We start from the raw sequence: 21,482 nt of genomic DNA on the forward strand, positions 1-21,482 counted from the left end.
ATGCCATGACTTAGGGCTTAAATAGACATGCAGCATGGGGGCTCTCAGCCTGCACCAGGAGGACAGGGCCACTGTTAGACGGAACCCAGGGACACCCATGGGGTCTCTCCCACAGCAGCCCAGGCCCAGGGCTGTGAGACAGAATCCCCAGGACTAACTGGCACTGTCCTGAGGTGGGTGGTGATGGGGGGCTCCCAATCATAGTGGGGCCCACCTCAGCTTCTCCCGGTGTTCTCTGCTCGCCCCACATGCAGAGCTGTCAGCAGAGAATTCGTGAAATAATGAAGCACCCGCAGCAGCTGCCCATCTCTCCCCCACTCCCCTCCTTGACTGAAATAAAGACTTCATTCATTGAGGCCATTTCTCTCCCGAATAAGATTTTTAATAATAGAAAAAGATCCTTTGTTACCCAGCCTGGGCAGGACATATGTGTGTGTGAGTGTGCATGTATGTGTATGCGTATGTGCACACGTGTGCGCATGAGCATGTGTGCATAATGTGTGCATGTAGGGGAACTCTATCGGCATCCCAGGCCTCCCTGCCCACCCCCCGCTGTCCCCCTCTTTCTGCCCCATTGGGACGGCCAGTGTCCCTGCTTGCTACAGCTCTGGCACCACTGACCCCCTCACTGCCAGGTGAGCCATGGAGAAGGGGAGGCTGTGGGGGTTGTTGCCAAGGGTATGGGGGGCAGGTAGGGGTGACATCTGCCATCCAGGGGATTGGCAGCTGGGACTCGGCTAGGGAAGGCCTGAAAGCCAGCAGAAGGGGTTTGGACATCACCCTGCCTAGGCAGCCACTTCACCAAAAGCTGCCCAGGAGACCCACTGCCCTGCCAAGCTGTGGACAGGCCCCCCGGGGCCATGAGCCAGTGAAGCCCCCAGAGGCATCTCCCTCTAACTGGAGCCTGCAGGTTGCAGGAGACCAGTGCGGGTCCCCAGCCCTGAGACCTGGGATAGGGGCCAGTGTTTTCAGCAGCAGCAAATGTGCCCTCACTGGCCTCTGTCACGGCTGATGTGGCTGAGGTCTGGCTGCCTGGCCCTGCCATTTGATCTGGTCTATCTTCTAGGCCTGGCTCCCTGTCCTTTGTGGGAGGCTGTGGCTGGCCTGGGCCCCTGCTGCCAAATCTTCTGGTTAGAATCAGCCTGGGTCGGTCTCCGGCCCTTGCACCTGAGAGCCAGGCTAGTACAGGGGCTGCCTTGGGGTCCACGTCTGCAGAATCCACCAATGACACTTCTGTCTGTGTCACTTTGAACAACCAAATACTTTTCAGGACTGTGCAAAGGTAGCACACATGGGACTCCATGACCCTGGAAGGACATTGCTACTCCACCACCCCAGTAGCCCCTTTGCCAGCCAAACAACCCAACCTCTCAGAGCCGGGGTCCATGCCAGGTGCAGGCCACACGTCACAGACAGAATGAGCGTGAGGGCCACCGGTGGGCCATGAGCCAATTGCTAAGCCTCACCTGTGCTCCCACTGCCCCAAGGCAGCAGCCAGACCTGTCAGATGCCCAAGGGATCCACCCTTCCCTGAGTTTCACTGGCCACTCTGCTGCTAGCATGGGGGCTGAGGGAGGTGGGCAGTTTGGGAGCCAGGATTGAGGGCTCAAAATATGTAGTAAGAAAACATATCTTGCTGCTCTGGGGGCAAGTTCACATCTCACTGTCTTTTTTCTTTTTCTTTCTTTTTTCTGAGATAAGTTTTTACTCTGCTGGCCAGGCTGTAGTGCAGTGATGTGATCATAGCTCTCACTGCAGCCTCCAATTCCTGGGCTCAAGCGAGCCTCCTGCCTCAGCCTCCCAAAGTGCTGGGATTACAGGCATGAACCATCATCTCTCAATAATCCACCATGGCTCCCTCCAGGACAACCCCAGTCAGTAGCTTGAGCTGTTTCTTCAGTTCATTGCACAGCCTAGGTGCTGGGTCCCCTCAATGTGCCACCCCTAGAGGGGTCCCCCAGTGTTTCATTCATTCTCAGCCTGCCTCAAGGTGAAACCCGAGGCAGCAAAGGGCCCTGGAGGAGATTGAGGGAGCCAGCTTCACTGTGTGACCCTGTGCAGACCTGCTCCCCTCTCTGGGCCTCAGTCAAGTGAGGGATCTGGACAGTGGTCTCTAAGGGACCAGCCAGCCAGGGCGGGGGTTCGGCGAGCAAGTCTGGGCTCACTGCTGACACCCCCTCTCTGGAGTCTTCACAGGGGCCCATCATGGGCCAAGGGCAGGGCTCAGAGTGGAGAGCCATAGAGGCCTGGCATGGATGGCCAGTGCAGGGCAATGGGCGGGTGCTGGGGGAATGGGCTCCTGGCCTGGCAAGCCCCTGGGTTGGGTGAAGGCTGGCCTCCCCCAGATAGCAGGGCGGCCTGGGGATGATAGAAGTCCCCTCCGTGAGCAAGGTCTCAGGGCTGCTCTGCCTGTTCCTGCTGCAGGAAGGGATGAAGGCATCGGACGGCAGCCTCCTGGGGGACCCTGGGCACACACCGCTTAGCAAGAAGGAGGACGTCAAATGGCAGAGGCCACGGCTCACCCGCCAGGCCCTGATGAGATGCTGCCTGGTCAAGTGGATCCTGTCCAGCACAGCCCCGCAGGGCTCAGGTAGGGCTGGGGTGCGCTGGGGTGAGGGTGGGGGTGAGGGTGGGGGTGAGGGTGGGGAATCTGTTCTGAGCTCTGCCCTTTCTGAGGGCTCGGAGGCCACCCTGGCACCCCAGCCTGGGCCACATCGCCTGTGCCTCTGTTGGGAGGTGTTTCCATTCATTTATATCCTTCCCCTTTCGCAGAGTGCCTGCTCCACGCAGGGCACTGGCTCCAGGCAGGACCTGTAGAGGGCAGCGACAGAGGGTTGGGACTATACTGGGGCTTTCCAGCTGGGTGGCTGGGAGGACAGAGCCAGGCTGCAGAGTCTGACAGAGCAGGCTCCACCCCGGCTGCAACTCACCTGCTGGGTAACCTTGGGCATCTCACTCACCGTCTATAAGAAGGCAACCCACACCCACCCACAGGGCACTTTGAAGATGGGAGATAAGGAGTCTCTGCCCCCAACCCCTCCTGGCGGTTGCCCCGGGCACCCCAGGGCTGGTGCTGGATCTTCCCACCAGGCTGCATCTGGGGTGTTTGTGGGGGAACCAGCAGAAATGGCCACCCTGTGCTTGCTGTTGGTGATGTCTGGCGTTAGCTGAGTACAACAGAGCAGGAGAGACCGAGGTAGCCTCATGTAGCACTCATGACCTTGTACACACTTGTGCACACATCTCACACTCACACCTGTGCATCCACCACACACAAACTTGCACACGCACCCACCATGCACATGCAGTATGCACATCTGTGTACACATGCCACACATGCTTGCACACACCATGCACACTTATGTGCTCACAGGAACACTCACCACATGCAGGCACACACATGCACAGGGTCGCACACGCATGGGATCACACATAGGGCGTTTATGAGAGCCTTCCTCCTTGGCTGCAGGGAGCTGGGTCTTGCTTGTTGTCTGGGACACTCTCTAGCTGTGTTATTTCCAAGGAGCCTCAGTCCTCTCACCTGGAGAAGGGGCACAATCAGGGTGCCAGCCTCCCAGGCTGGATGGGTGTCGTGCACGGAGGGGATGGCCTGAGGGGCCCAGGGCAGACAGTAGACACAGTGGCTGGTGGCCGCCCCCAGCTGTCCATGCATGTGCTAGAGGGGACAGGGCTGCTACACACCAGGCTGGATCCTTCCCCAGCAAACCCACTCCAGGGCGTTCCCAGTACAACTCCTGCATCCTCCCTTCCACCTCTGTCACCTCCACTTCCCCATGGAAACCATCCGTGGAGCTCGGTCACCCTTGGCTGGCATTTGTCCTTGACCCTTTCCCACAGAAGCACCAGCACTTGTGAATACCTGTGTGAGGTCCACGTGCACCTCCAACTTCTCAGGGGGTGTTAGGTTTTTCAGGTGGTAGAAACATGATGAGGTCACTAAAAGCTCATGCAAATAGTTCAGCTGGGAAGGAGGCATCTTCACATTGCTGTTTGTTCGGCATTGGGATAAAAAAAATGTCCCTTCTCTATCAGGGTGGGAACCGAGAGCAGAGCTGAGCCGTGGGGCTCTGGTGTGGCTGCCACAGGTGCCCAAGGGACTCAGGTCCACTCTGACTGGCACAGCTTCACGTTGCCCAAGGGTCAGATTCCTTCCTGGCTCCAGTCCTCCAGGGTTTTCTTGGTGGCAGCAAGTATTGGAGGTGTTGCTGCAGCAGAACCCTCCTTTTCGTCCCCTAGATCCCGCAGCTGCTTGGCTGTACCTCCCCGCACTGCCACGTCTCTCTGGCAGGCAGAGGTGGCTTGGGATGGGGCTGGGGATGCTGTACGCCCCTTGCCAAGGTGACAGCAGTAGCCATGCTGAGTGGCAGTGACAGGGAGAAAAGCCAGCCAGGAAGCAGGCATGGCATGTTCAAGGTCACAAGGAGACAGGCCGAGGGGACCACACCCCCGGGCCCCACCCCAGCTCAGGGCCTTTTTGCATTTGGCTGCTACACCCAACTGTCAGGACACGTTTGCTGAACGACCTGTCAAAGGCACACAGCAGAAGGGGCCAGGGCAGGGCCGGGGCACCGTCGAGGGGAGCGCTCCCCCAGGTGGACGTGTTTGCCAGCCCCCGTGCTGGGCGCTGAGAGCAAGTGTGAAGGACAGAACTGAGGCCCTATTGGATCATGTGAGGTAGGCAGAGCGGCTCTCATCGCCCTGTTTGACCGAGGAGTCCGCTGAAGCACAGGGAGGTCATGCGACTCAGCCGGTGGCACAAGGGCTGGGGTGGCGTGGGGGAGGGCTCGGACCTGGAGCTCCCTCCACAAGCTCCGGGCAGGGCACCCACCCTGATGTGTGTCTTCCGTGGGAGCTGCGGGAGGAGCAGCGGGGACCTCACAGACTGAGGAGCCAGACGCTGGCAGGCCCTTCGTCCCCCTTGGGCGCAGCTCCTGGGCCTCCTCTCCTCAGTCCAAACACGTTCCGTGCGTGTCCCTCTAGGAAGATCCGCCTGGTGTGGCCACACTGAGGGCTTTGTGCGCGTGTGAAATGCTACCCTGTGCACCGATGTGTTGCCTCGGCTCCTTGGGCGCCGGCGAGGCTCCAGGCACAGAGAACAATGGGCGCCATTCAGCGCAGTCCCCTTGCGTGCCCCGCAAGGCCCAGCGCAGAGTCCTGAGTCCTCGGGAGCCCGTGGGAGTCAGCCGGCCCAGACACTGTGCCCTTGTCCCTGGGGTTTTTCCATTCAGTAGGAGTGAGGCCAGAGAGACGGCTGGGAACGGAAGTCACAGCCCAGCGTGTTGTCCCTGAGGCTTGGGCAACATGGAACCTCAGCAAGGGGGGGGGGTGCTCAGGGGTCCAGGACCAGCTGTGGCTGTGCCCTGGGTGCCCACTCCTGGGCTGTGAAGGCCCAAGAGGGAGTCAGGAGGTGGGTGGCTGGGCTGGCCCCTAAAATGGGTGGGCCCAGGAGGTGGGGAGTGCAGGGCAAGTGGCATGGTCACTCCCCACCCAGGAGAAACACTCCATCCTCAGTCTAGAGTCTCAGGGGACCCCTCCTCATGGACCCAGAACTGAGACTCTGACCTGCCCAGCATGTCTCCCCCAGCATCTAAAGTCCCTCCCGGCAGGACACCTCTCCAGGGGTGTGGCTGATGCCACAACACGACAGGCCTGCTTCTCAAGTCTGGCTCCCTACAGGGGTTGTGGGACTTGGGTTTCTTCAACTGTCGGACTGGAATAATATTAATAATAGCACCCACAAAATGGCCTGGCATCTTGGCTGCAGACAACTCAATCCAGGCTGGGTTAAGCAGAGAGACATCTGCTCCAAGCCTAGGGAAGTCCAGAGGACGAGGCCTGGACGAGACAAAGCCAGGGTCCTACCTGCCACCATGGGAAATGCCTCACATCCTGGGCTATTCCTGCAGGAGCACTGGAGCAATAGCCACATGCTTCTGTGTGACACAGCACAGCCATTCCTCAGGCAAAAGGACATACTGCCACCCCTCCCCCAAAGAGGAGACCCACATCCTCTGGCCACCACAGCCATCTCCGGGAGATGCTCACTCCTCCCTGGCATCCATCACAACCCATGTGAAATCATAAAGTCACCACACCAGGGCTCCTGACAGGAAGCCCTAGCAGAAAGGTACGGGGACAAAAAGCTGAATTAACTTTGTCTCTAATATTTTGGGTCATTAAATATGAAATGTCCAATTTTGAATCAAAAGCTTAGTTCATTGTATCTCATACAAGAAGCAGTACAATTAATCAAAGTATGTGCCTTTGACACAGTTTTGCCATCATAGTGGTAGCTTGTTTAAGCCAGCAGCAAAGAAGCCTGGAGAGCGAGTGGCAATGAAATCGCCAAAAGCATTTTCCACAGCTTGTTGAGAACTGAATATTTTTCCTTGCAAGAAGTGGTCCAAAGCCTGGAAGAAGTGGTAATCAGTTGGTACAAGGTCTGGTGATTACGGTGGATGACAAGAAAGTTTCCAAGTCCAGCCTCTATAGGTTGAGCAGTGTTGTTTTTCAACATGTGGTTGAGTGTTGTCTTGCAAGAGGATTGGCCTGTCTCTGTTGACCAATCTCGGCTGCTTAATCACAAGTATCCTCATCATTTCATCCGATTTGTTGTAGTAGACATCCTCTGTAATCGATTGACCAGGTTTCACGAAGTGGATAATACCAGCACTGGACCACCAAACAGACACCATTAGCTTTTTGTGATGAATATTTGATTTTGGAGTGTGTTTCAGCATTTCATCTTTATCCAACCAGTGTGCGAAACGCTTGCAATTATCAAAAAGAATCCATTTTTCATCACACGTAATAATACAGTGTAGAAATACTTGGCCTTTATGTCACGACAGCAAAGAAAGGCAAGCTTCGAGATGATTTCTCTTCCAACAATCCCTGAATTCATGCAGTACCCAGGTTGAGGGAGGGTTGCTTTGGTTACCTTTTGTTACCTAACAAAATACTCCAATATGTGGTGTCTTAAAATAACAATGATCTTGTTTGCTCTCAACTCTGTGGGTCGGGAATTTGGGCAGGCCTTACCTGGCTGGTTCTTCTATTCTGCATGGCATCAGTTGTGATAAGTCATTTGCTCTCATTTAGCTGGTGGCTGGGCTGGGTTGAAAGATCCAAGAAGTTTCCACTCACATGTTTGGTGCCTCAGTGACTGTCTCTGTCCACATGTCTGCTTGGGCTTCCTCACAGCATGGTGGTCTCAGGGTACTCGAACTTCTTACATGATGGCTGGCTTCCAAGAGGGAAGTTAAGGGAGGATTTCCAAGGGCTCTTGAAGCTTGGGCTCTGGAACTAGCACAACATCATTTCTACTGCATTCTGTTGATCAAACAAATCATCAGGGCCAGGCATGGTGGCTCATGCCTGCGATCCCACCATTTTGTGAGGCCAAGGGGGGGAGGATTGCTTGAGGCCAGGAGTTCAAGACCTGGTTGGTTGAGACCCCATCTCTACAAAAAAAAAAAAAAAAAAAATTAGCTGAGCATGGATGGTGGTGCACACCTGTAGTCCAAGCTACTTGAGAGACTGAGGCAGGAGGATCTCTTGAGTTCAGGAGTTCAAGATTACAGTGAGCTATGATGATACCACTGCACTCCAGCCTACGTGACAGAGCAAAACTCTGTCTCAAAACAAACAAACAAACAAACAAACAAATCAAGTCATTGGGTCAGATAAGGGAGGGTGAAATGGACTGTGTGCTTCCTGGAGTTGTGCTATAAAATGTGTGGCCATCTTTAATCCACCACAAGGGCCTTGGCTGGGTCCTTGGTGGAGTGATACAAATCCTCCCTCCTGAGGGATCCGAGTCCTGGCTGGTCCTGCCTCAGTGAGGTCGCTGTAATCCCCAGCTGACTTTTATCCCTGTGTTCGGCTGTATGGCTCGGCTCCCTGGAGAACCCACTGGATTTGAGATACATCCTCCCCACGGCCCACTGTGTGGCTGCAATGTCTTCTCCCTGTGGCAACCAGGATCGAGCACACGACACCCTTTCATGCCAGTTGCTCCGAGTGGGATGAGGAGCCCAAGATGGCCAGGCGCTGTCTCAGCCTCCAGTGCAGCAGTCACTGTGTCTTTCCTTGGGAATGTGTTCTTCCTTTGGGATCTGACCCTCTAATCCAGAGCCCAGAGCACTGGAGAGAGGAGGCAAAGATGCCGGGAGAGGGCGTGGTGAGAGAGCTCTGCCACCACCTTGGTACCTGGACCCTCCCCTGGCCAGAGGAGAGTAGCAGATTCGTGGTGGGTCTGGCGCCTGATGGGACGGCACCTGAATCTGGCAGCTGGCACCGGAACCAGCCTTCGGCAGGCCCGGCCACTGCTCTGTAGGGACAGGGCAAGGACAGCGGGGCTTGTAAGCACTGGCCTTTGGCCAGACTTCTTTGTTGTGAAGTGAGTCCCTTGGTCAGCAGGGTGGGCAGGCAGGAAGGTCCTGTCCAGACCGTCAATTCCACTGAGGACAAATGGTGGTCCCCTCAGAGATGGAAAGGCTACAGTGTGGCTGACCTGCCACCTGGTGGCGGGCCGGGCACCCTGCTGGCAGGCTGGGCACTACAACAGCTGTAGCCCTATCAGCCCAGTGAAGGGAAGTTCTTTTATTGAACGCTTGGCATTTTCTTCCTGAGCAAGCGCCACAGTGGCCAGGAATGTGGCTGAGTGATGTGCACAGAACGGGCCATCTGCTCTACCTGGTCGCCCAGCACCTCACAGCCCTGGGCCCCTTCGCAGAGCGCTAACAAGGGACTTGGTGTTCTCTCACTCTGGGTTGCTCCCCAGACCTCCTAGTCATCGCTCCTCCAATCGTGCCCCCTCCACCTCCCTGAGCAGTGAACAAATGGCTAACACCCCCACCCATCAGTGTAAACCTGCACCTTAGGCCATGGCTAACACCCCCACCCGTCAGTGTAAACCTGCACCTTAGGCCATGGCTAACACCCCCACTCGTCAGTGTAAACCTGCACCTTAGGCCATGGCTAACACCCCCATGTGTCAGTGCAAACCTGCACCTTAGGCCATGGCTAACACCCCCACCCGTCAGTGTAAACCTGCACCTTAGGCCATGGCTAACACCCCCATGTGTCAGTGCAAACCTGCACCTTAGGCCATGGCTAACACCCCCACCCGTCAGTGTAAACCTGCACCTTAGGCCATGGCTAACACCCCCACCCATCAGTGTAAACCTGCACCTTAGGCCATGGCTAACACCCCCACCCGTCAGTGTAAACCTGCACCTTAGGCCATGGCTAACACCCCCACCCGTCAGTGTAAACCTGCACCTTAGGCCATGGCTAACACCCCCACCCGTCAGTGTAAACCTGCACCTTAGGCCATGGCTAACACCCCCACCCGTCAGTGTAAACCTGCACCTTAGGCCATGGCTAACACCCCCACCCGTCAGTGTAAACCTGCACCTTAGGCCGCCTCCTTCCAGGCAACTCGGGCAAGTGGACGACACTGTTCTGCCCACTGGGAAGACGTCCCTTCCCCACTCTCCTTCCACCTAGTGGCTCTCAGTGTGCACTCAGAGTTGGCGCCACCATTTCTTACAGTTCTGTCTATAAATCAAACAAGAATGTTCTTCTTCCTCAGATGGCCTGAGGGACTCCCTACGGGGCCACTGGCATGGGTTGAGGTGAAGGTGGTTGTCGTGGCCTGTTTACAGGACAGAGGATGAACACAGAACACAAAACACAAATGCAGAACACAAAGAAAAATGCGGACACACCTACAAATGGTTGACTCGAGTAATAATACACCAGGTCAGTTTTATTTTTATACTCTAGAAGATTAAAGTTAGTTCCTTGTATGTAACCACCCAGTATGGCAGCGACAGCCATAAATTCCAGAATGTGCAGCCTTAGGGAAGCAGATATCCCCTGACTCAGAATTTCAAGGTGGTTGCTCTGGGCACTAGGCATAGATCACAGACCGAGATTAGCAAGGATGGGCAAGGTGAGCCACAGGGGGCATTTCTCACCCCCAGCTTCTCTTAGGGTGACCACCTAAGATCTTTGGATGAACCCTGGCAGCTTTGCCTGGCTTAGGTCGCCCCTCCCTTGAGGGGTCTTACCCATCATTGACCAACCAGCCATCTTATGGGGTGTTTATCGTGTGGCCTCCAGACGCCCAATGCCGTGGGGCGGAGCAGCTCTTGCTTACTTGCAACTCAGGTCCTTTGTTATGCCTCTAGGCAACAGCCTTGTTTATCACAAGGACCTTGTCCGGAACAGATTACTTTCAAACACTCTGGGCAGAACACATACATTACTCACTAACTTTAATTCTTAAACTAGGAAAATATATGTCAGTCCCCTACAGGTGGCCGTGCAGCAGGTGCTATGGGTCTGAGCACCTGCTTATACACCCCACCCCCGCCATGCCTTCCAGCCCCGCCCCCCAACTCTGATGTCACGTGCAGCACCTGCGAGTGGTGACGGAGCTCTGTGCACACACTCACCTGAAGGGCTGGGGTGACAGGTTGCTACCTAGTTCCTGGTGGGCAGCTCAGGCCTCGTGGCCACTTGGCATCCCACAGTCAGGCATTCCACCTATGTGACAGCCCGGCATGGAGCAACTAGCTGTGTGCCAAAAGGAGAAAAGATCTTTGCAGAGGCATGGCTTTGCTCAAACCCAAGAGACCACAGAACTCTCCTGTTGGGCCCGCCATGGGCTCCACAGAGTGTCCCAACTAGCCTTAGACACACCGTGTGCCGTGGACTGTGCTGGGGCAGGCCCAGGGGGCAGAGCTGCTCGTCCCGGGCCTGGACTGCCGTGCAGCCTTTGCCAGGCTTCAGTGGACAGCGTGGGGCTGCACACAAACTGTGGCACACCGAAGGCCCACCGAGCACTGCACCGCCCTTTACTGGCCGGGGCTGCAGTGTGCAGCTGTTCATCTTCCCTGTGCCCGCACCTGCATGTAACAGAAGCCCCGAGTAACAGTGGCTAAATCAAGACAGAGGTACGCTTGTCTCCTACATGAGAAATTGGGGCTACACAGCAACGGGCACTGATTTGGCAGCTTGGGGATGTCAGAGTCAAGGTCTTAGTTCCTTTGCCCTTTCCCTCACTGTCACAAGGTGGTTGCTTTGGCTCCAGCCATTACAGCCTCATTTCAGGCAAGGGGAAGGAGAAATCAGGCAGAAGGGGAAGTAGTGGTACTTATGTCAGGAAAGCAACACCCACAGAAATCTCTGGAAGATTAGTGCTTACATTTCATTGACCAGAACGAAGCCACCCTGACTGCAAGGAAATGAGGGGAATGAGAGTGTTTTTGGCGGGCACATATCCACCTCCAACAGAATCTGAATTCTTTTGGTGAAAAAGCAGGGAAGATGAACACAGAACTGGCGTTCTCAGCCATGTGTCAACAGCAGGGTTGTGTTGATGAATGAAGGCACTCACTGGAGCCCGGGAAGACCTTAGCAAGCTGCTTGGCTGGACTGCTTTTGTTTACTGCTAGATGCTCAAAAACCTGGGGGCAGGGGGTGGTCAGCTTCAGTCACATATTTGACTTCCCCTTATCCTCCTCACTGGAGGGACCCCTTCTCACCTCCCCTTCTCCACTCTAGAGAGGTGCCAGAAGGGCTGAGGGATGGGGCCAGTGAGTAGAGGTCAGGGGTCAAGAGACAGCCCAAGGCTCTGTCCAGGCAGGAGGCTGGGTGGGAGCAGGCTGTCCCCTTTCTGGCTGCAGAGAAGCCCTGGGGCCTGGGTGAGTCCCCTCTGCAGTGAGATCACACTCTTAGCTGAAAATCACACCAGTGGCACCTTCTCGGTTGGTGCTGGGAGCTCAGGAGCAATGCCCACCCCCAGCCCCACCCCTCCCAGCCCAGGGAGCTGAAGGAGCCCTTCCGCCTCCGGGAACAGTGAGCTCCGGGGTCCTGGGGCTGAAGAGCCAGGTGCAAGGTGCAGGTGCAAGGCCCTGGCGCAGGCAGAGGGGCCACCTGAGGAGGCAGGGAAGGCGGTCCTTGGAAAGGCCGAGAGAGCAGGAGGCAGGGACAGGAACGGAGAGGGAAGGACAGGCCCCGAGAGGCGAGGCACTGACCGGCAGGCTAAGGCCAAGAGGAGAGACGCAGAGTTTGAGAGACAGACTGAAGGGTGGGGAGAGTTCTAGAAAAAGAAAGGTGCGGAGTGTCGGGTTGGGGAGAGACAGGCAGAGGGGGTGAAGAGCAGGAAGGGGGCGGCTACACTGTGGCAGGCAGGGCAGGGCGGAGGGCAGGAGCTGGCGGGATTGGCGTGGCCCTAGGATGGCAAGGCGCGGGGAGGCCGGGGGCCCGAGGCTGCGGGAGTGCCAGCATGGCTGCAAGAGGCACCTGGGTGACGTCATCAGCTTCTTCTTCCGTTTCATCTCTGGGAACCTGGCTCGAGGTGAGGGCTGCTTTGGGGGGACCGGGGATGGGGGTGAGGGAGAGGCAGCTTTGGGGCTGAGGACTGTGCCTGCCCTGTCTGGGGCCGGGATGACTAGGGGGCAGTGGCCCTGGGAAGGGACCCCAGTCTCTGCACCACGCCCCCCGCTGTGACCCGTGGATGGTGAGCGCAGGGGCAGGGCTCCGCCACCTGGTGGGCCTGGGCAGGGATGGGGGTGGGGAGGGGCGGGCATCCCCACAGTGTGCACAGACTCGGGGGCTCCTAGGCCAGTCCTCCTGCCCTGCACACATCGACTCCATGTCCCTGCCCCTTCCCAGTCTCCTCCTCTCTCTGCAGACCCCTGTCCTTTTCCATCAAAGACAGACTTGGCATCCGTGACAAGGATTAAAAAAATGATCAAGTGTGAGTTAAGAACTGCATACAGAAAGTCAGTTAAGAGTAGCCACCTTTCAAAACCTACAAAACCAGCCAGCTTGGAGTGTGTGGCAGGGATATCAGGGGCTCCCTGGGTCTGTGCTCACAGCCTGGAATGAGGGCGACTCTGTGGCAGGCCAGCTCCACTCCCCACTGGCTTCCTCTGCCCCTTGCCCGGGGCTGAGCTCCGCCATGGGGCCACGAGGCTGGCACAGGGAGGAGTCCTGCGTGTGGGGACCTGGCATTTCCTGGGCGGGACGCCTGGGGAGGGCTGGTGCCAGGAGCTTCAGACCCTGAAAGGGGCGACCACCAGCAGCTTGGAGCTCGGAGGAGCGAGGGATGCCGGGCTCCTTTGTCCTATCCCGTTACTGGAGGGATGCGAGGGAAGTGGGCTAAAGAACTCACGTGACTCTGTAAAGAGATATAAAATTAAATCCCTAAAACAAAGATGAGTCAGCATAGACATGTGACACGTAAATCCCAAAAGCCGGAGCTACGAGCTGCTTACGCTGCCCGGAGTTGCTCGCTGTTGCTGAGAAGCGATTGGACCTTCATCCCCTCTCTGGGGGCGGGGGCCTTGTCCCCCCTTCCCCATCTTGTTCCCTGCCCTGTCCTGGGCACCCGGCACAGGGCCTGGCACATTAAATATTTGTCAAGTTAATGAATAACATTTTAAGAGAAATAAAAACATACAATTGGGCATAGAATGGATCATTCAAATCCAGTTGAAAACACTGGAAGGCAACACGCAGTCCATAGGGTAGGGAGCCAGAGTCTGCTGTAATGAGGGTGGCAGAGGGACGTCTGCAGAGGGGGTCAGGGTCCAGCCCCGCGTGGCAGCTCAGGTGGCTCTGGGTGGGACTCGGGAGCCTGGATGCCCAGGCCTTCCAGTTCGTCAGATGAAAGTGCACTTAGCCCTGCCTCCAGCTGCTGAGCTGTCCCCTCCAGGAGGGCTTTCCGGGGGAGGATGGAACTTTCCAGGTGGTGGGGTGACAGTGCGGGCCCTTGGGCTCACTAGGCAATGGAAATTATGACTAACAGGCTTTGTGGGGCTGTTGGATTCGGATAGGTCTGGTCCCCTGGCAGCCGGGTGCCGTGTCAGCCTGTGTCAGTGTCTCGCTTCAGTAGCCCTGAAGGTCACTACTCACGAGGTTGTGCTGTCCCGTGTTGTCTCCATTGGTCGGAGGGGAGGCGGAGTCCTGTCCCCATACTGTCTCAGGGGGCCCTGGGCTGCTTCTCTGTGAGGAGGACACTGGGGTGGCCAGGCCCAGTGGCAGAGGGATGTGCCCAGGGTTGGGTCACCGAGCCACCGGCCATGGCCCTACTAGCTGGGCCCACTTGCTGCCACTAGCTAGTGACCTTGAGCATCCCTCCTGACTGCACTTGGCCAGGCTCCTCCTTTACGCGATGGACATAGGTGATAGCGCCGCCTCCAGAGGGTGGCTGGGAGGGTCAGTTTATTGCCGTGGTGTCGCAATACACGGGAGTCCTTATCACGCCTTTTACCCGCCCGAGATGAGTGCGGGGCACGGTGCTGCCCCGCTCCCTCTGCACGGCCCTGTCTCAGTGTCTCTCTCCCTTCCTTAGGGGACTGAGACAAAGCCTCGTACCTGATTAAGAGGCCAGTAGGGCTGTTCCCGAGGTGGACACTGAGCGGCAGCTCAGAACAAGGGAAGGAGTGCAACAATGGCAGGTTTGTGTCACCTGAGTGCAGCTTGCTGTGCCCTGGGCCTCGGTCCCCAACCTGAAGCCTGGAGGCTTGGGCTTGCTGGGCTACCTGCAAGCTCCTTTCAGCTCTGGAGGTTGCTGGTCCTGGGATTCCCAGCAGGTGGGAAGGAGCCATCTGGGAACGGGGATGAGGAGGCTGAGAGCAGGTGGGTGTGGCTCCCGACGCTGAGAATGGGGAGGGCGCCTGCCAAACACGCCAATGTGTGGAACCACATGCAGGAAGCGGGGTGCCCCGCCGCCTCCTTCAGTCCACTCTGGGGGGCTGCTCTTCCCTGCTGGTGGATGAAATTCTGTGCAGACCCTGTGGTCATTGTTTAGGAGCTAGCCAGGCACTCAGGGAATCCGTTCCAGCTCCATACCAGAACCCCAGACCCTCGTTCACTTCCGGACTCCCTCCCTGCCATCTGTCTCAAGCCTGGTGGGGTGAGAAGGAGGGGGGCAGGGTGTGGGCAGGGGCCTGGGCTTCTCCACATGCTCTTCATGCTGCTCCCAGGCATGCAGGGCCAGGCCGGGCCCCTGCCACCCACCAGTGGCCGCTAGCGATGCCCATAGCCCCATCTCTCAGGTGCTGAGGACCCCTCTCCAGGTGGTCTTTCTGGGGAAGGCTGGAACTGTGAAGATGGACTCCCCTGCTCTCTTCCCCAGGGCCTGCAGGGAGCTCTGCAGGAACTCCCCGCTAGCTCCATGCTGGTTGCTGGGTGGGTGTCCACTTCACTCCCTCACCCACGCTGCCCCGGGCCAGGGTAGTCATGGCCACCTCCTCCAGAGGTGGGTCAGACCCTCTGGGCCCTGCATCCCCCAAACTCGAGGGACACATTCAGATCACTGTAGACTTCTCAGAAGTCCCTCAGTGGGATGGAAGTGGGGACTGAAGTCTCCCTGGGTGGGAGAAGGAGGGAAAACACCCAACACCCCAACCAGACTTTCCAAAGATGTTCTCTCCCCCTGCCTCACTGGCCTCCTCCGACTCTGCCTTCTGGAGGTGAGGAGGGTGAGTCACAGACCGGTTTCCCAGCCCCTTAGTGTGACCTGCATAGCTGGCCTGGCATCTCCTGTGCTGTTCTTGGCTGTTGGGACTTCTGCCCAAATCAACAGGAAAAGTCACATTCAGCACCCAGATATGAGACGGGGAGCGCACATCAAGAGAGGGGAGAGCCCTGTACTCGGGCCGCTCCCCCCACCATAGAGCAGGTGCTCAGCCTGCGGCCCCCAGGGACTAAGCAGGTGTGGGGCAGAGGCAGGGAGGGGTCCAGGTGGGGCTGGCGGCCAGCTGGGGAAGCAGAGACCAGAGGGTACCAACAAAGCTGGGCATATCTGGCTTGAGTTGTCAAAGTGTCATTGCAATGTGTTAAAAATATCATTTTCCTATAAATAGACACTAATAGACTAAGCCTATGTTAAGGTTCTATTGAACTTAATGAGGGGACTGCAGAGTGACAAAGCCGATTCAAAGGAGAAACACAGGGATTTTTAGAGAGGGTGGAATAAAAGGAACACAGAGACAGGACTGCTCAGTTAAACAAACATGGCATGAGACTGAAAAAGGTCCAGGATGGTGAAGCCACCACCACGGGGTTACCCTTCCTGCCAGGGAGAAGAGGAAATCTTACCTGTGTCACGGGCTTGTGAAACATCTGGGCCCTAATCGGTTGTACCGCTTAGCTCTGCCCCCTGGACAGTTAATGCCCCGTTAGTCATGCTACACTGTGCCCTGGTAGGACCTCAAAGGTCACTCAAAGCTCTTTAGGCTTCATTTCCACAATTTTTAAACAGAATCTTATCCATGCCACTCACAGCTCTGCGTAAAGCGAATTGCTTCTAACCTCTCTGAGCCTCAGTTTCCCCATCTGTAAAATGGCCATAAGAATGATGAGGTCATTGCAAAGGTCGTTGTCAGATGCACGCGAAGAGCCTTTTCCACCTTGCTGCTGTGGTGGGCTACTGTGTCGGCTCTGCTCTGTGGCTGGTGTGTGGCCTGGGCAAGCTGCTTGGTCTCCCCGAGTCTCAGTTTTTTCATCCATCAAATGGGCACAATAGAAGGTGTTTTTCAGGATTCTACCATAATGGTTTGCAGCCCTGAGCTGGGGCTTCTCTCTTTCTGGGCCTCGATTTCCTTGTCTATAAAATGAAGCCTGGAGAGGAGAATGTTCAAGGTCAATGACCAGCTACGCAGCCTGTGATTCCTCCCCACCCCGCTTACCCAGGCGCAGGGGCCAGGGAGCAAGGGGAGTGTTTGTGGCTTCAGAGCCTCTGCCTCCTGGTAGCCCTCTCCCTAGTCCTCCTTTCTCCCCAGCCCCTCCCACTGCTCACAGGCCTCCCAGACTTCTCCCCAGGTCCTTGCTAACGAGGCAGGGCTCATTAAAAGCCAACTGTGAGCAGCTTGATGCTGTTCCCCAGCCAGGAGGTTGGGCTTCTCCAGACAGAATGGGCTGCTGTGGTCCCGGCCCCTGCTCTGGCCTCCACCCACCCCGTTTCTCCCATTGCCTGCCTCCACCTGGCCAGATAGGATGGGCAGGAGACGGGTGGATGGGGACGCAGTGGGAGGGTCAGGAGGAAGGACACTGGGCACTGATTGGCCAGGTGGGCAGGAACCACCTGCCCAGGTGGGGCCCCTCAACCCTGGGACCACCGTCCCCTCCTCCAGCACGGTGTGTTTGTGGGGGAGGGTCCCTGCTGCTGTAGGGCCCACGTCCCTGCCCTCCAGGTGGAAGGGGTTGGGGGCTCTTTGAGAATGTGGGGAGAGGGGAGAGGAACACCTTCCAGCTGGGAACCTTCCTCCCAATTCCACCTTCCAGGAATGGGAGGAAACGTCTGTAAGCTCGGGGCTACTCAAGGGAAAGGCAGAACAGTGGTGGAAGAGGGGGCACTGAATGCTTGGGGCTGCCAGGAATATGCTCCTAGGCTGAGGAGCTTGGCACCCACAGGCCTGGCCACCTGGTCCCAGGAAGGGGCCGCCCTCCCTCCTTGCCCAAAGAGCTCTCTTGACAGGCATTTCCCCATCTTTCCACCAGGGGGCAGCAGGGGCCAAGGCGGCTACCCGCAGACCATGTTCATCTTTCAAGTCACTGGCGCAGGGTATTCTATCTAGCCCCACCCTTCCACACCTTTGAGGTTAAGGACTCCAGCGTCCAGCATTCCTGGGCTGCCCCTGTCTTCCAGGATGCATCCTGGCTCCCGATGCCCTGAGCTAAGCCCAGGACAGGCTAGGAGCCTCTCCCTAGCAGGTGCCCCTGCCGCTCTGCTGCTGCCCATGAAGTCCCTGCTCCAGTCTCTAGGGCTCGGTGTGCCTTGGGGTGGCAGTGGCCTCTCCCTGTGTCAACCCCAGAGGCCTCAAGTGGGGGGGGCGGGTCCCACGCTGTTACCTAGGAAGGACTTATTTTGCTGTTGTCCTCGCATATGGATGAGTGAACAGGCTCAGGTGGGGAAGGGAGCCCCAGGGCCACAGTGCCAGCGCCTCCTGACTGTGTGGGGCCGCGTCTAGCATCTACGCTCTGCGCCTGCCACTGACAGGCCAGGAGGCAGACAGGAGAACAAACACTCCCCCGACAGACAGGCCAGGGCTCCAGACCTCTGTCCATGGGCCAGGGTGGGTCTCCGAGGTGAAATGAGGAAAGACAGGCAATGCACTGACGTGGTCGGTAAACTAAATGTATTCCCTGTCAAAGGTTCAGATCTTCACTCTCCTTTGCAATAATGCTGAAGATAGTGAGTAGTTAGGGTTTTTTTTAAGTTTGTTTTTAATGCCCTTGCATAGCAAAATAAAAAATGACAGTTTTATGGCCTGTTTCAATTTTGGGATGAAATATGAGGAACCAATAAAAGCCTGAGGACCACAGTGGCAAACCCCTGCCTGGCTGAGGTCAGGCTTGAAGGTCAAAGGGGGGCTCCGGTCACTTGCTGGCTAAGTGATAGGTAGAGGCCAGGGACAGCCTGGGAGGGCCAGTGTCCTGGCTGGGCCCCGGCCTCCCTTCCGAGTGGGGTGCTGCCATGCTGGTGGGGTCCACAGGCCTGGGCCCCCACCCAGGTGGCTGAGAGCTGGCCCTCCCAGAGAGGGGTGAGCTCAGGCTCGGGCCCCAGCAGTGCTCAGAACCCTGGGGACCGAGTGCGGAGTGGCAGGGACGGCACAGGAGCTCAGGCAGGAGCAGAGGAGTGAGTGAGAAGGTGAAAGCAAGACAGGAGCACCAAGGAGGCCATCATCAGGAGTGCTGACCACGGCACAGTCCGGCAGGAGGGGAACAGCCATGACACCTGTGCACCGTCTCAAAGTCTTAAGAGAGAAAACAAGAAGGAAGCAGTGAGAGGAAGGGTTCACAGAAACCCAGGAGCCAAAGGCATCCTGGGGTCTTGCTGAGAGCCAGGTCTTGCATGGGGAGCATCCCCCTGCCAGGTGGGAGGCTCACAGGACCAAGGCAGCCATTGTCCCCCAAACAGAGGGTTTGCCCCAGCGCAGAGTGAGATGCCCGGGTAGGGGTCAGGTCAGTGGAGCAGAGGGTCAGCCTTGGGCACTGGGCTCTGGGAGGGTGACACCCAGCCTGCCAGCTCTGCCCATCAGCAGAGAGCCTGGCAGGTCACCTCACCACGGAGCCCTGCCAGCCTCGCGTGTACATGGTGGCAGGAAGGGACCAGATGGTGGTTGCTCTTCTTCACTTCATTTTTCTATTTCTTTTCTCATGTGCTCCTCTCGTGTCTGAGGTCTCCCCTGGCTACGGCAGGGACCTCCTCCTGCCATGCTATCCATGCCCTGGCTGTCAGGGGAAGCTTTGAAAACATAAATTGGAGCCTGTCATTCTCCTGCCAAAACCTCTGTGGTGGTTTCCTGTTGAACCTTGAATAAATTCCAAACGCCCCATCATGGCTTTCTGGGCCCTGCCCACGTGGCCGTGCCCCTCCACCCCACTATGCATCCACTCAGAGCTCCCTTTGCCCTGCCTTTCCTCGGCATGACATTATGCACGTGGACCTCCCTGCCCCAAGCACCTGCACCACCGGGTCCTTCTCCTTTGCCAGGCCCCTGTTTAAACGTCACCTCCTCAGACGACTTCCCCATAATATCACAGCAACACCCGGCACATGTTAGGTGCCCGGTCAGACTGCACTTGACAAATCACTCTCTTTCGGGGACTCAAGGCAAACTCTTTTCACTAGACCTAGACTGTTCCGTGGCTGCAGAGTAAGTAGGCCTTTAGTAGGCCACCCACCCAGTTCCATTCTAGAGGCCCCTGGCCAGCCAGCCAACGCCAAGGTCTCTGCGAGTCAGGCTGCCCTGGTGACTGTGCCTTATGCTAACCACGCCCACCTTGTCTTCGGTAAGTGCTACCATGTTGCCCCTGCCCCAGCTAGTCCTCATGCTAATTCTACAAGGTGGGTGTCTCCATCATCTCCACCCTCCAGGGAGAGAAGTTGAGGTTTGCAGAGGGAGTGGTTTGTCCATCCATCTGTCCGTCCAACCATCCATCCACCGATACACACTATGAAGCACCTACTGAGCCTGGCACAGGGCGGGACTTGAGCCCAGTTGGGAGGGAAGGAGTGGAGGAAGCTTCCCCCTCTAACTCCCCCACCTTGCAGAGCCCCTTCTGACCCCCTCACCCCAAACACACCTGAGAAACTGCTGTGGTTGGGCTGCCGGGGCCAGGCCTGGGCTGGGATACTTGCAGACCTGCTGCCAGACTATACAGGACAGGCCTGGGCTCTAGGGCCCCTGCACCCCCTCAGGGCAGGGGAGCAGAGGCAGGGCCTGGGCACAGCTGCTCCCTGTCCCACACCCCACGGGGATCTCACACACACGCCCCTCCACTTTCCTGGAGCTGGGGAAATGGGCCAAATGTAATGGCACACCCCGAGCCTCCCCTGCCCTATCTGGCCTTAATCTTAGACCTGCTGAATTCTCATGGCACAAATGGGGAAACTGAGGCCTGGAAAGAGAATATGAGCTGTCCAAGGTCACATAGATCTGGGATCTCCTAGGACAGTGCTCCTGCTGCTGCTCCGCAGCTGTCTGAGCCTCAGTATCCCAGCCTGGGAAATAGGAGGGCCCAGACAGAGAGGCTGGGGGCTCGGTCTCAGCGCTCAGAGGAAGGTGGTGGGGCACACAGTGGGCGGCTGAGCTGTTTCCAAGCACGTGTGCACTGCCAGGGGAGTGTTTGAGGCAAGTCTGTGGGGGGCTGGACACCACCGTGTGCGAGCTTAGCTGTGCGTGTGCAAGTGTGTGTATGGGAGCATGTGTGTGCATGTGTGTGTGTGTGTGTGTGTGTGTACAGGAGCGTGTGCATACCCATATGCATGTGCGTGCATATATGTGTGTGTGCATGTGTGTGTGTGGGTGCTCACCATCTTCATGTCCTCTGTGACCAATATGCCTGTGTGTTGGGGAAGAGACCAGGCGCTGTTCTCATTCCCCAGTCAGAGGGTCCTTAGCGATCTGCCACTGACCACTGGGGCAGCCTGGGCTGTGCAGGCCCCTGCCCCCACACCAGCATCTCAGGGTGGAGGGGCTGCTGGGCAGAGCATGCTCTGGCCTTTGCCAGCCTTAGATATGCCTCGGGCATGTGGCTGCTGGCCGGGACCAGGGGCGCCTCTGAGTGGCCCATGGAAGGAAGAGGGGAGCTGCCGAGGAGGAGGGGAGGGCAGAGGATGGGAGGGCCTCGGTGTAGCCCTGAGGTTCCTAGAAATGGTGGGAGGAGCCTGGACATCAGTCCTGGTTCTGCCGCTTGACCACCCTATGACTTCTGCACTTCACTGAGCCTCAGTTTCCTAATCCTTAAAATGGGGAGCAATGAGAGAAGAAATTGCCTCTCTGAGCTGCTAGGAAAATTAAACAGGACACAGCAACTGGCTCAGCCGTTCTCGGCACACAGTGAGCACCTAGTAAATGCTGTGGCTCCCAGTGCAGGGCTGAGGCTCAGAGCTGCCCCACACCAGCCATCGCTTACAGGGCTCCTGCAGA

At 57.3% G+C, this 21,482-nt stretch overlaps 1 protein-coding gene across 2 annotated transcripts in view; it reads left to right on the forward strand.

Moving 5' to 3' along the window:
• Positions 1-21,482, forward strand: part of KCNIP3 (potassium voltage-gated channel interacting protein 3) — an 84,860-nt gene that overhangs the window by 10,210 nt on the left and 53,168 nt on the right. For both annotated transcript variants that reach the window (XM_012786879.3, XM_012786878.3), the window contains exon 2: positions 2,425-2,590. In XM_012786879.3, the coding sequence (XP_012642333.2) occupies positions 2,431-2,590 (160 nt within the window). In that variant the 5' untranslated portion in view covers positions 2,425-2,430. The remainder of the gene's footprint in view (positions 1-2,424; positions 2,591-21,482) is intronic.

The sequence above is a fragment of the Microcebus murinus genome, chromosome 3 (assembly GCF_040939455.1).
Source record: "Microcebus murinus isolate Inina chromosome 3, M.murinus_Inina_mat1.0, whole genome shotgun sequence".
Classification (NCBI taxonomy): domain Eukaryota; kingdom Metazoa; phylum Chordata; class Mammalia; order Primates; family Cheirogaleidae; genus Microcebus; species Microcebus murinus.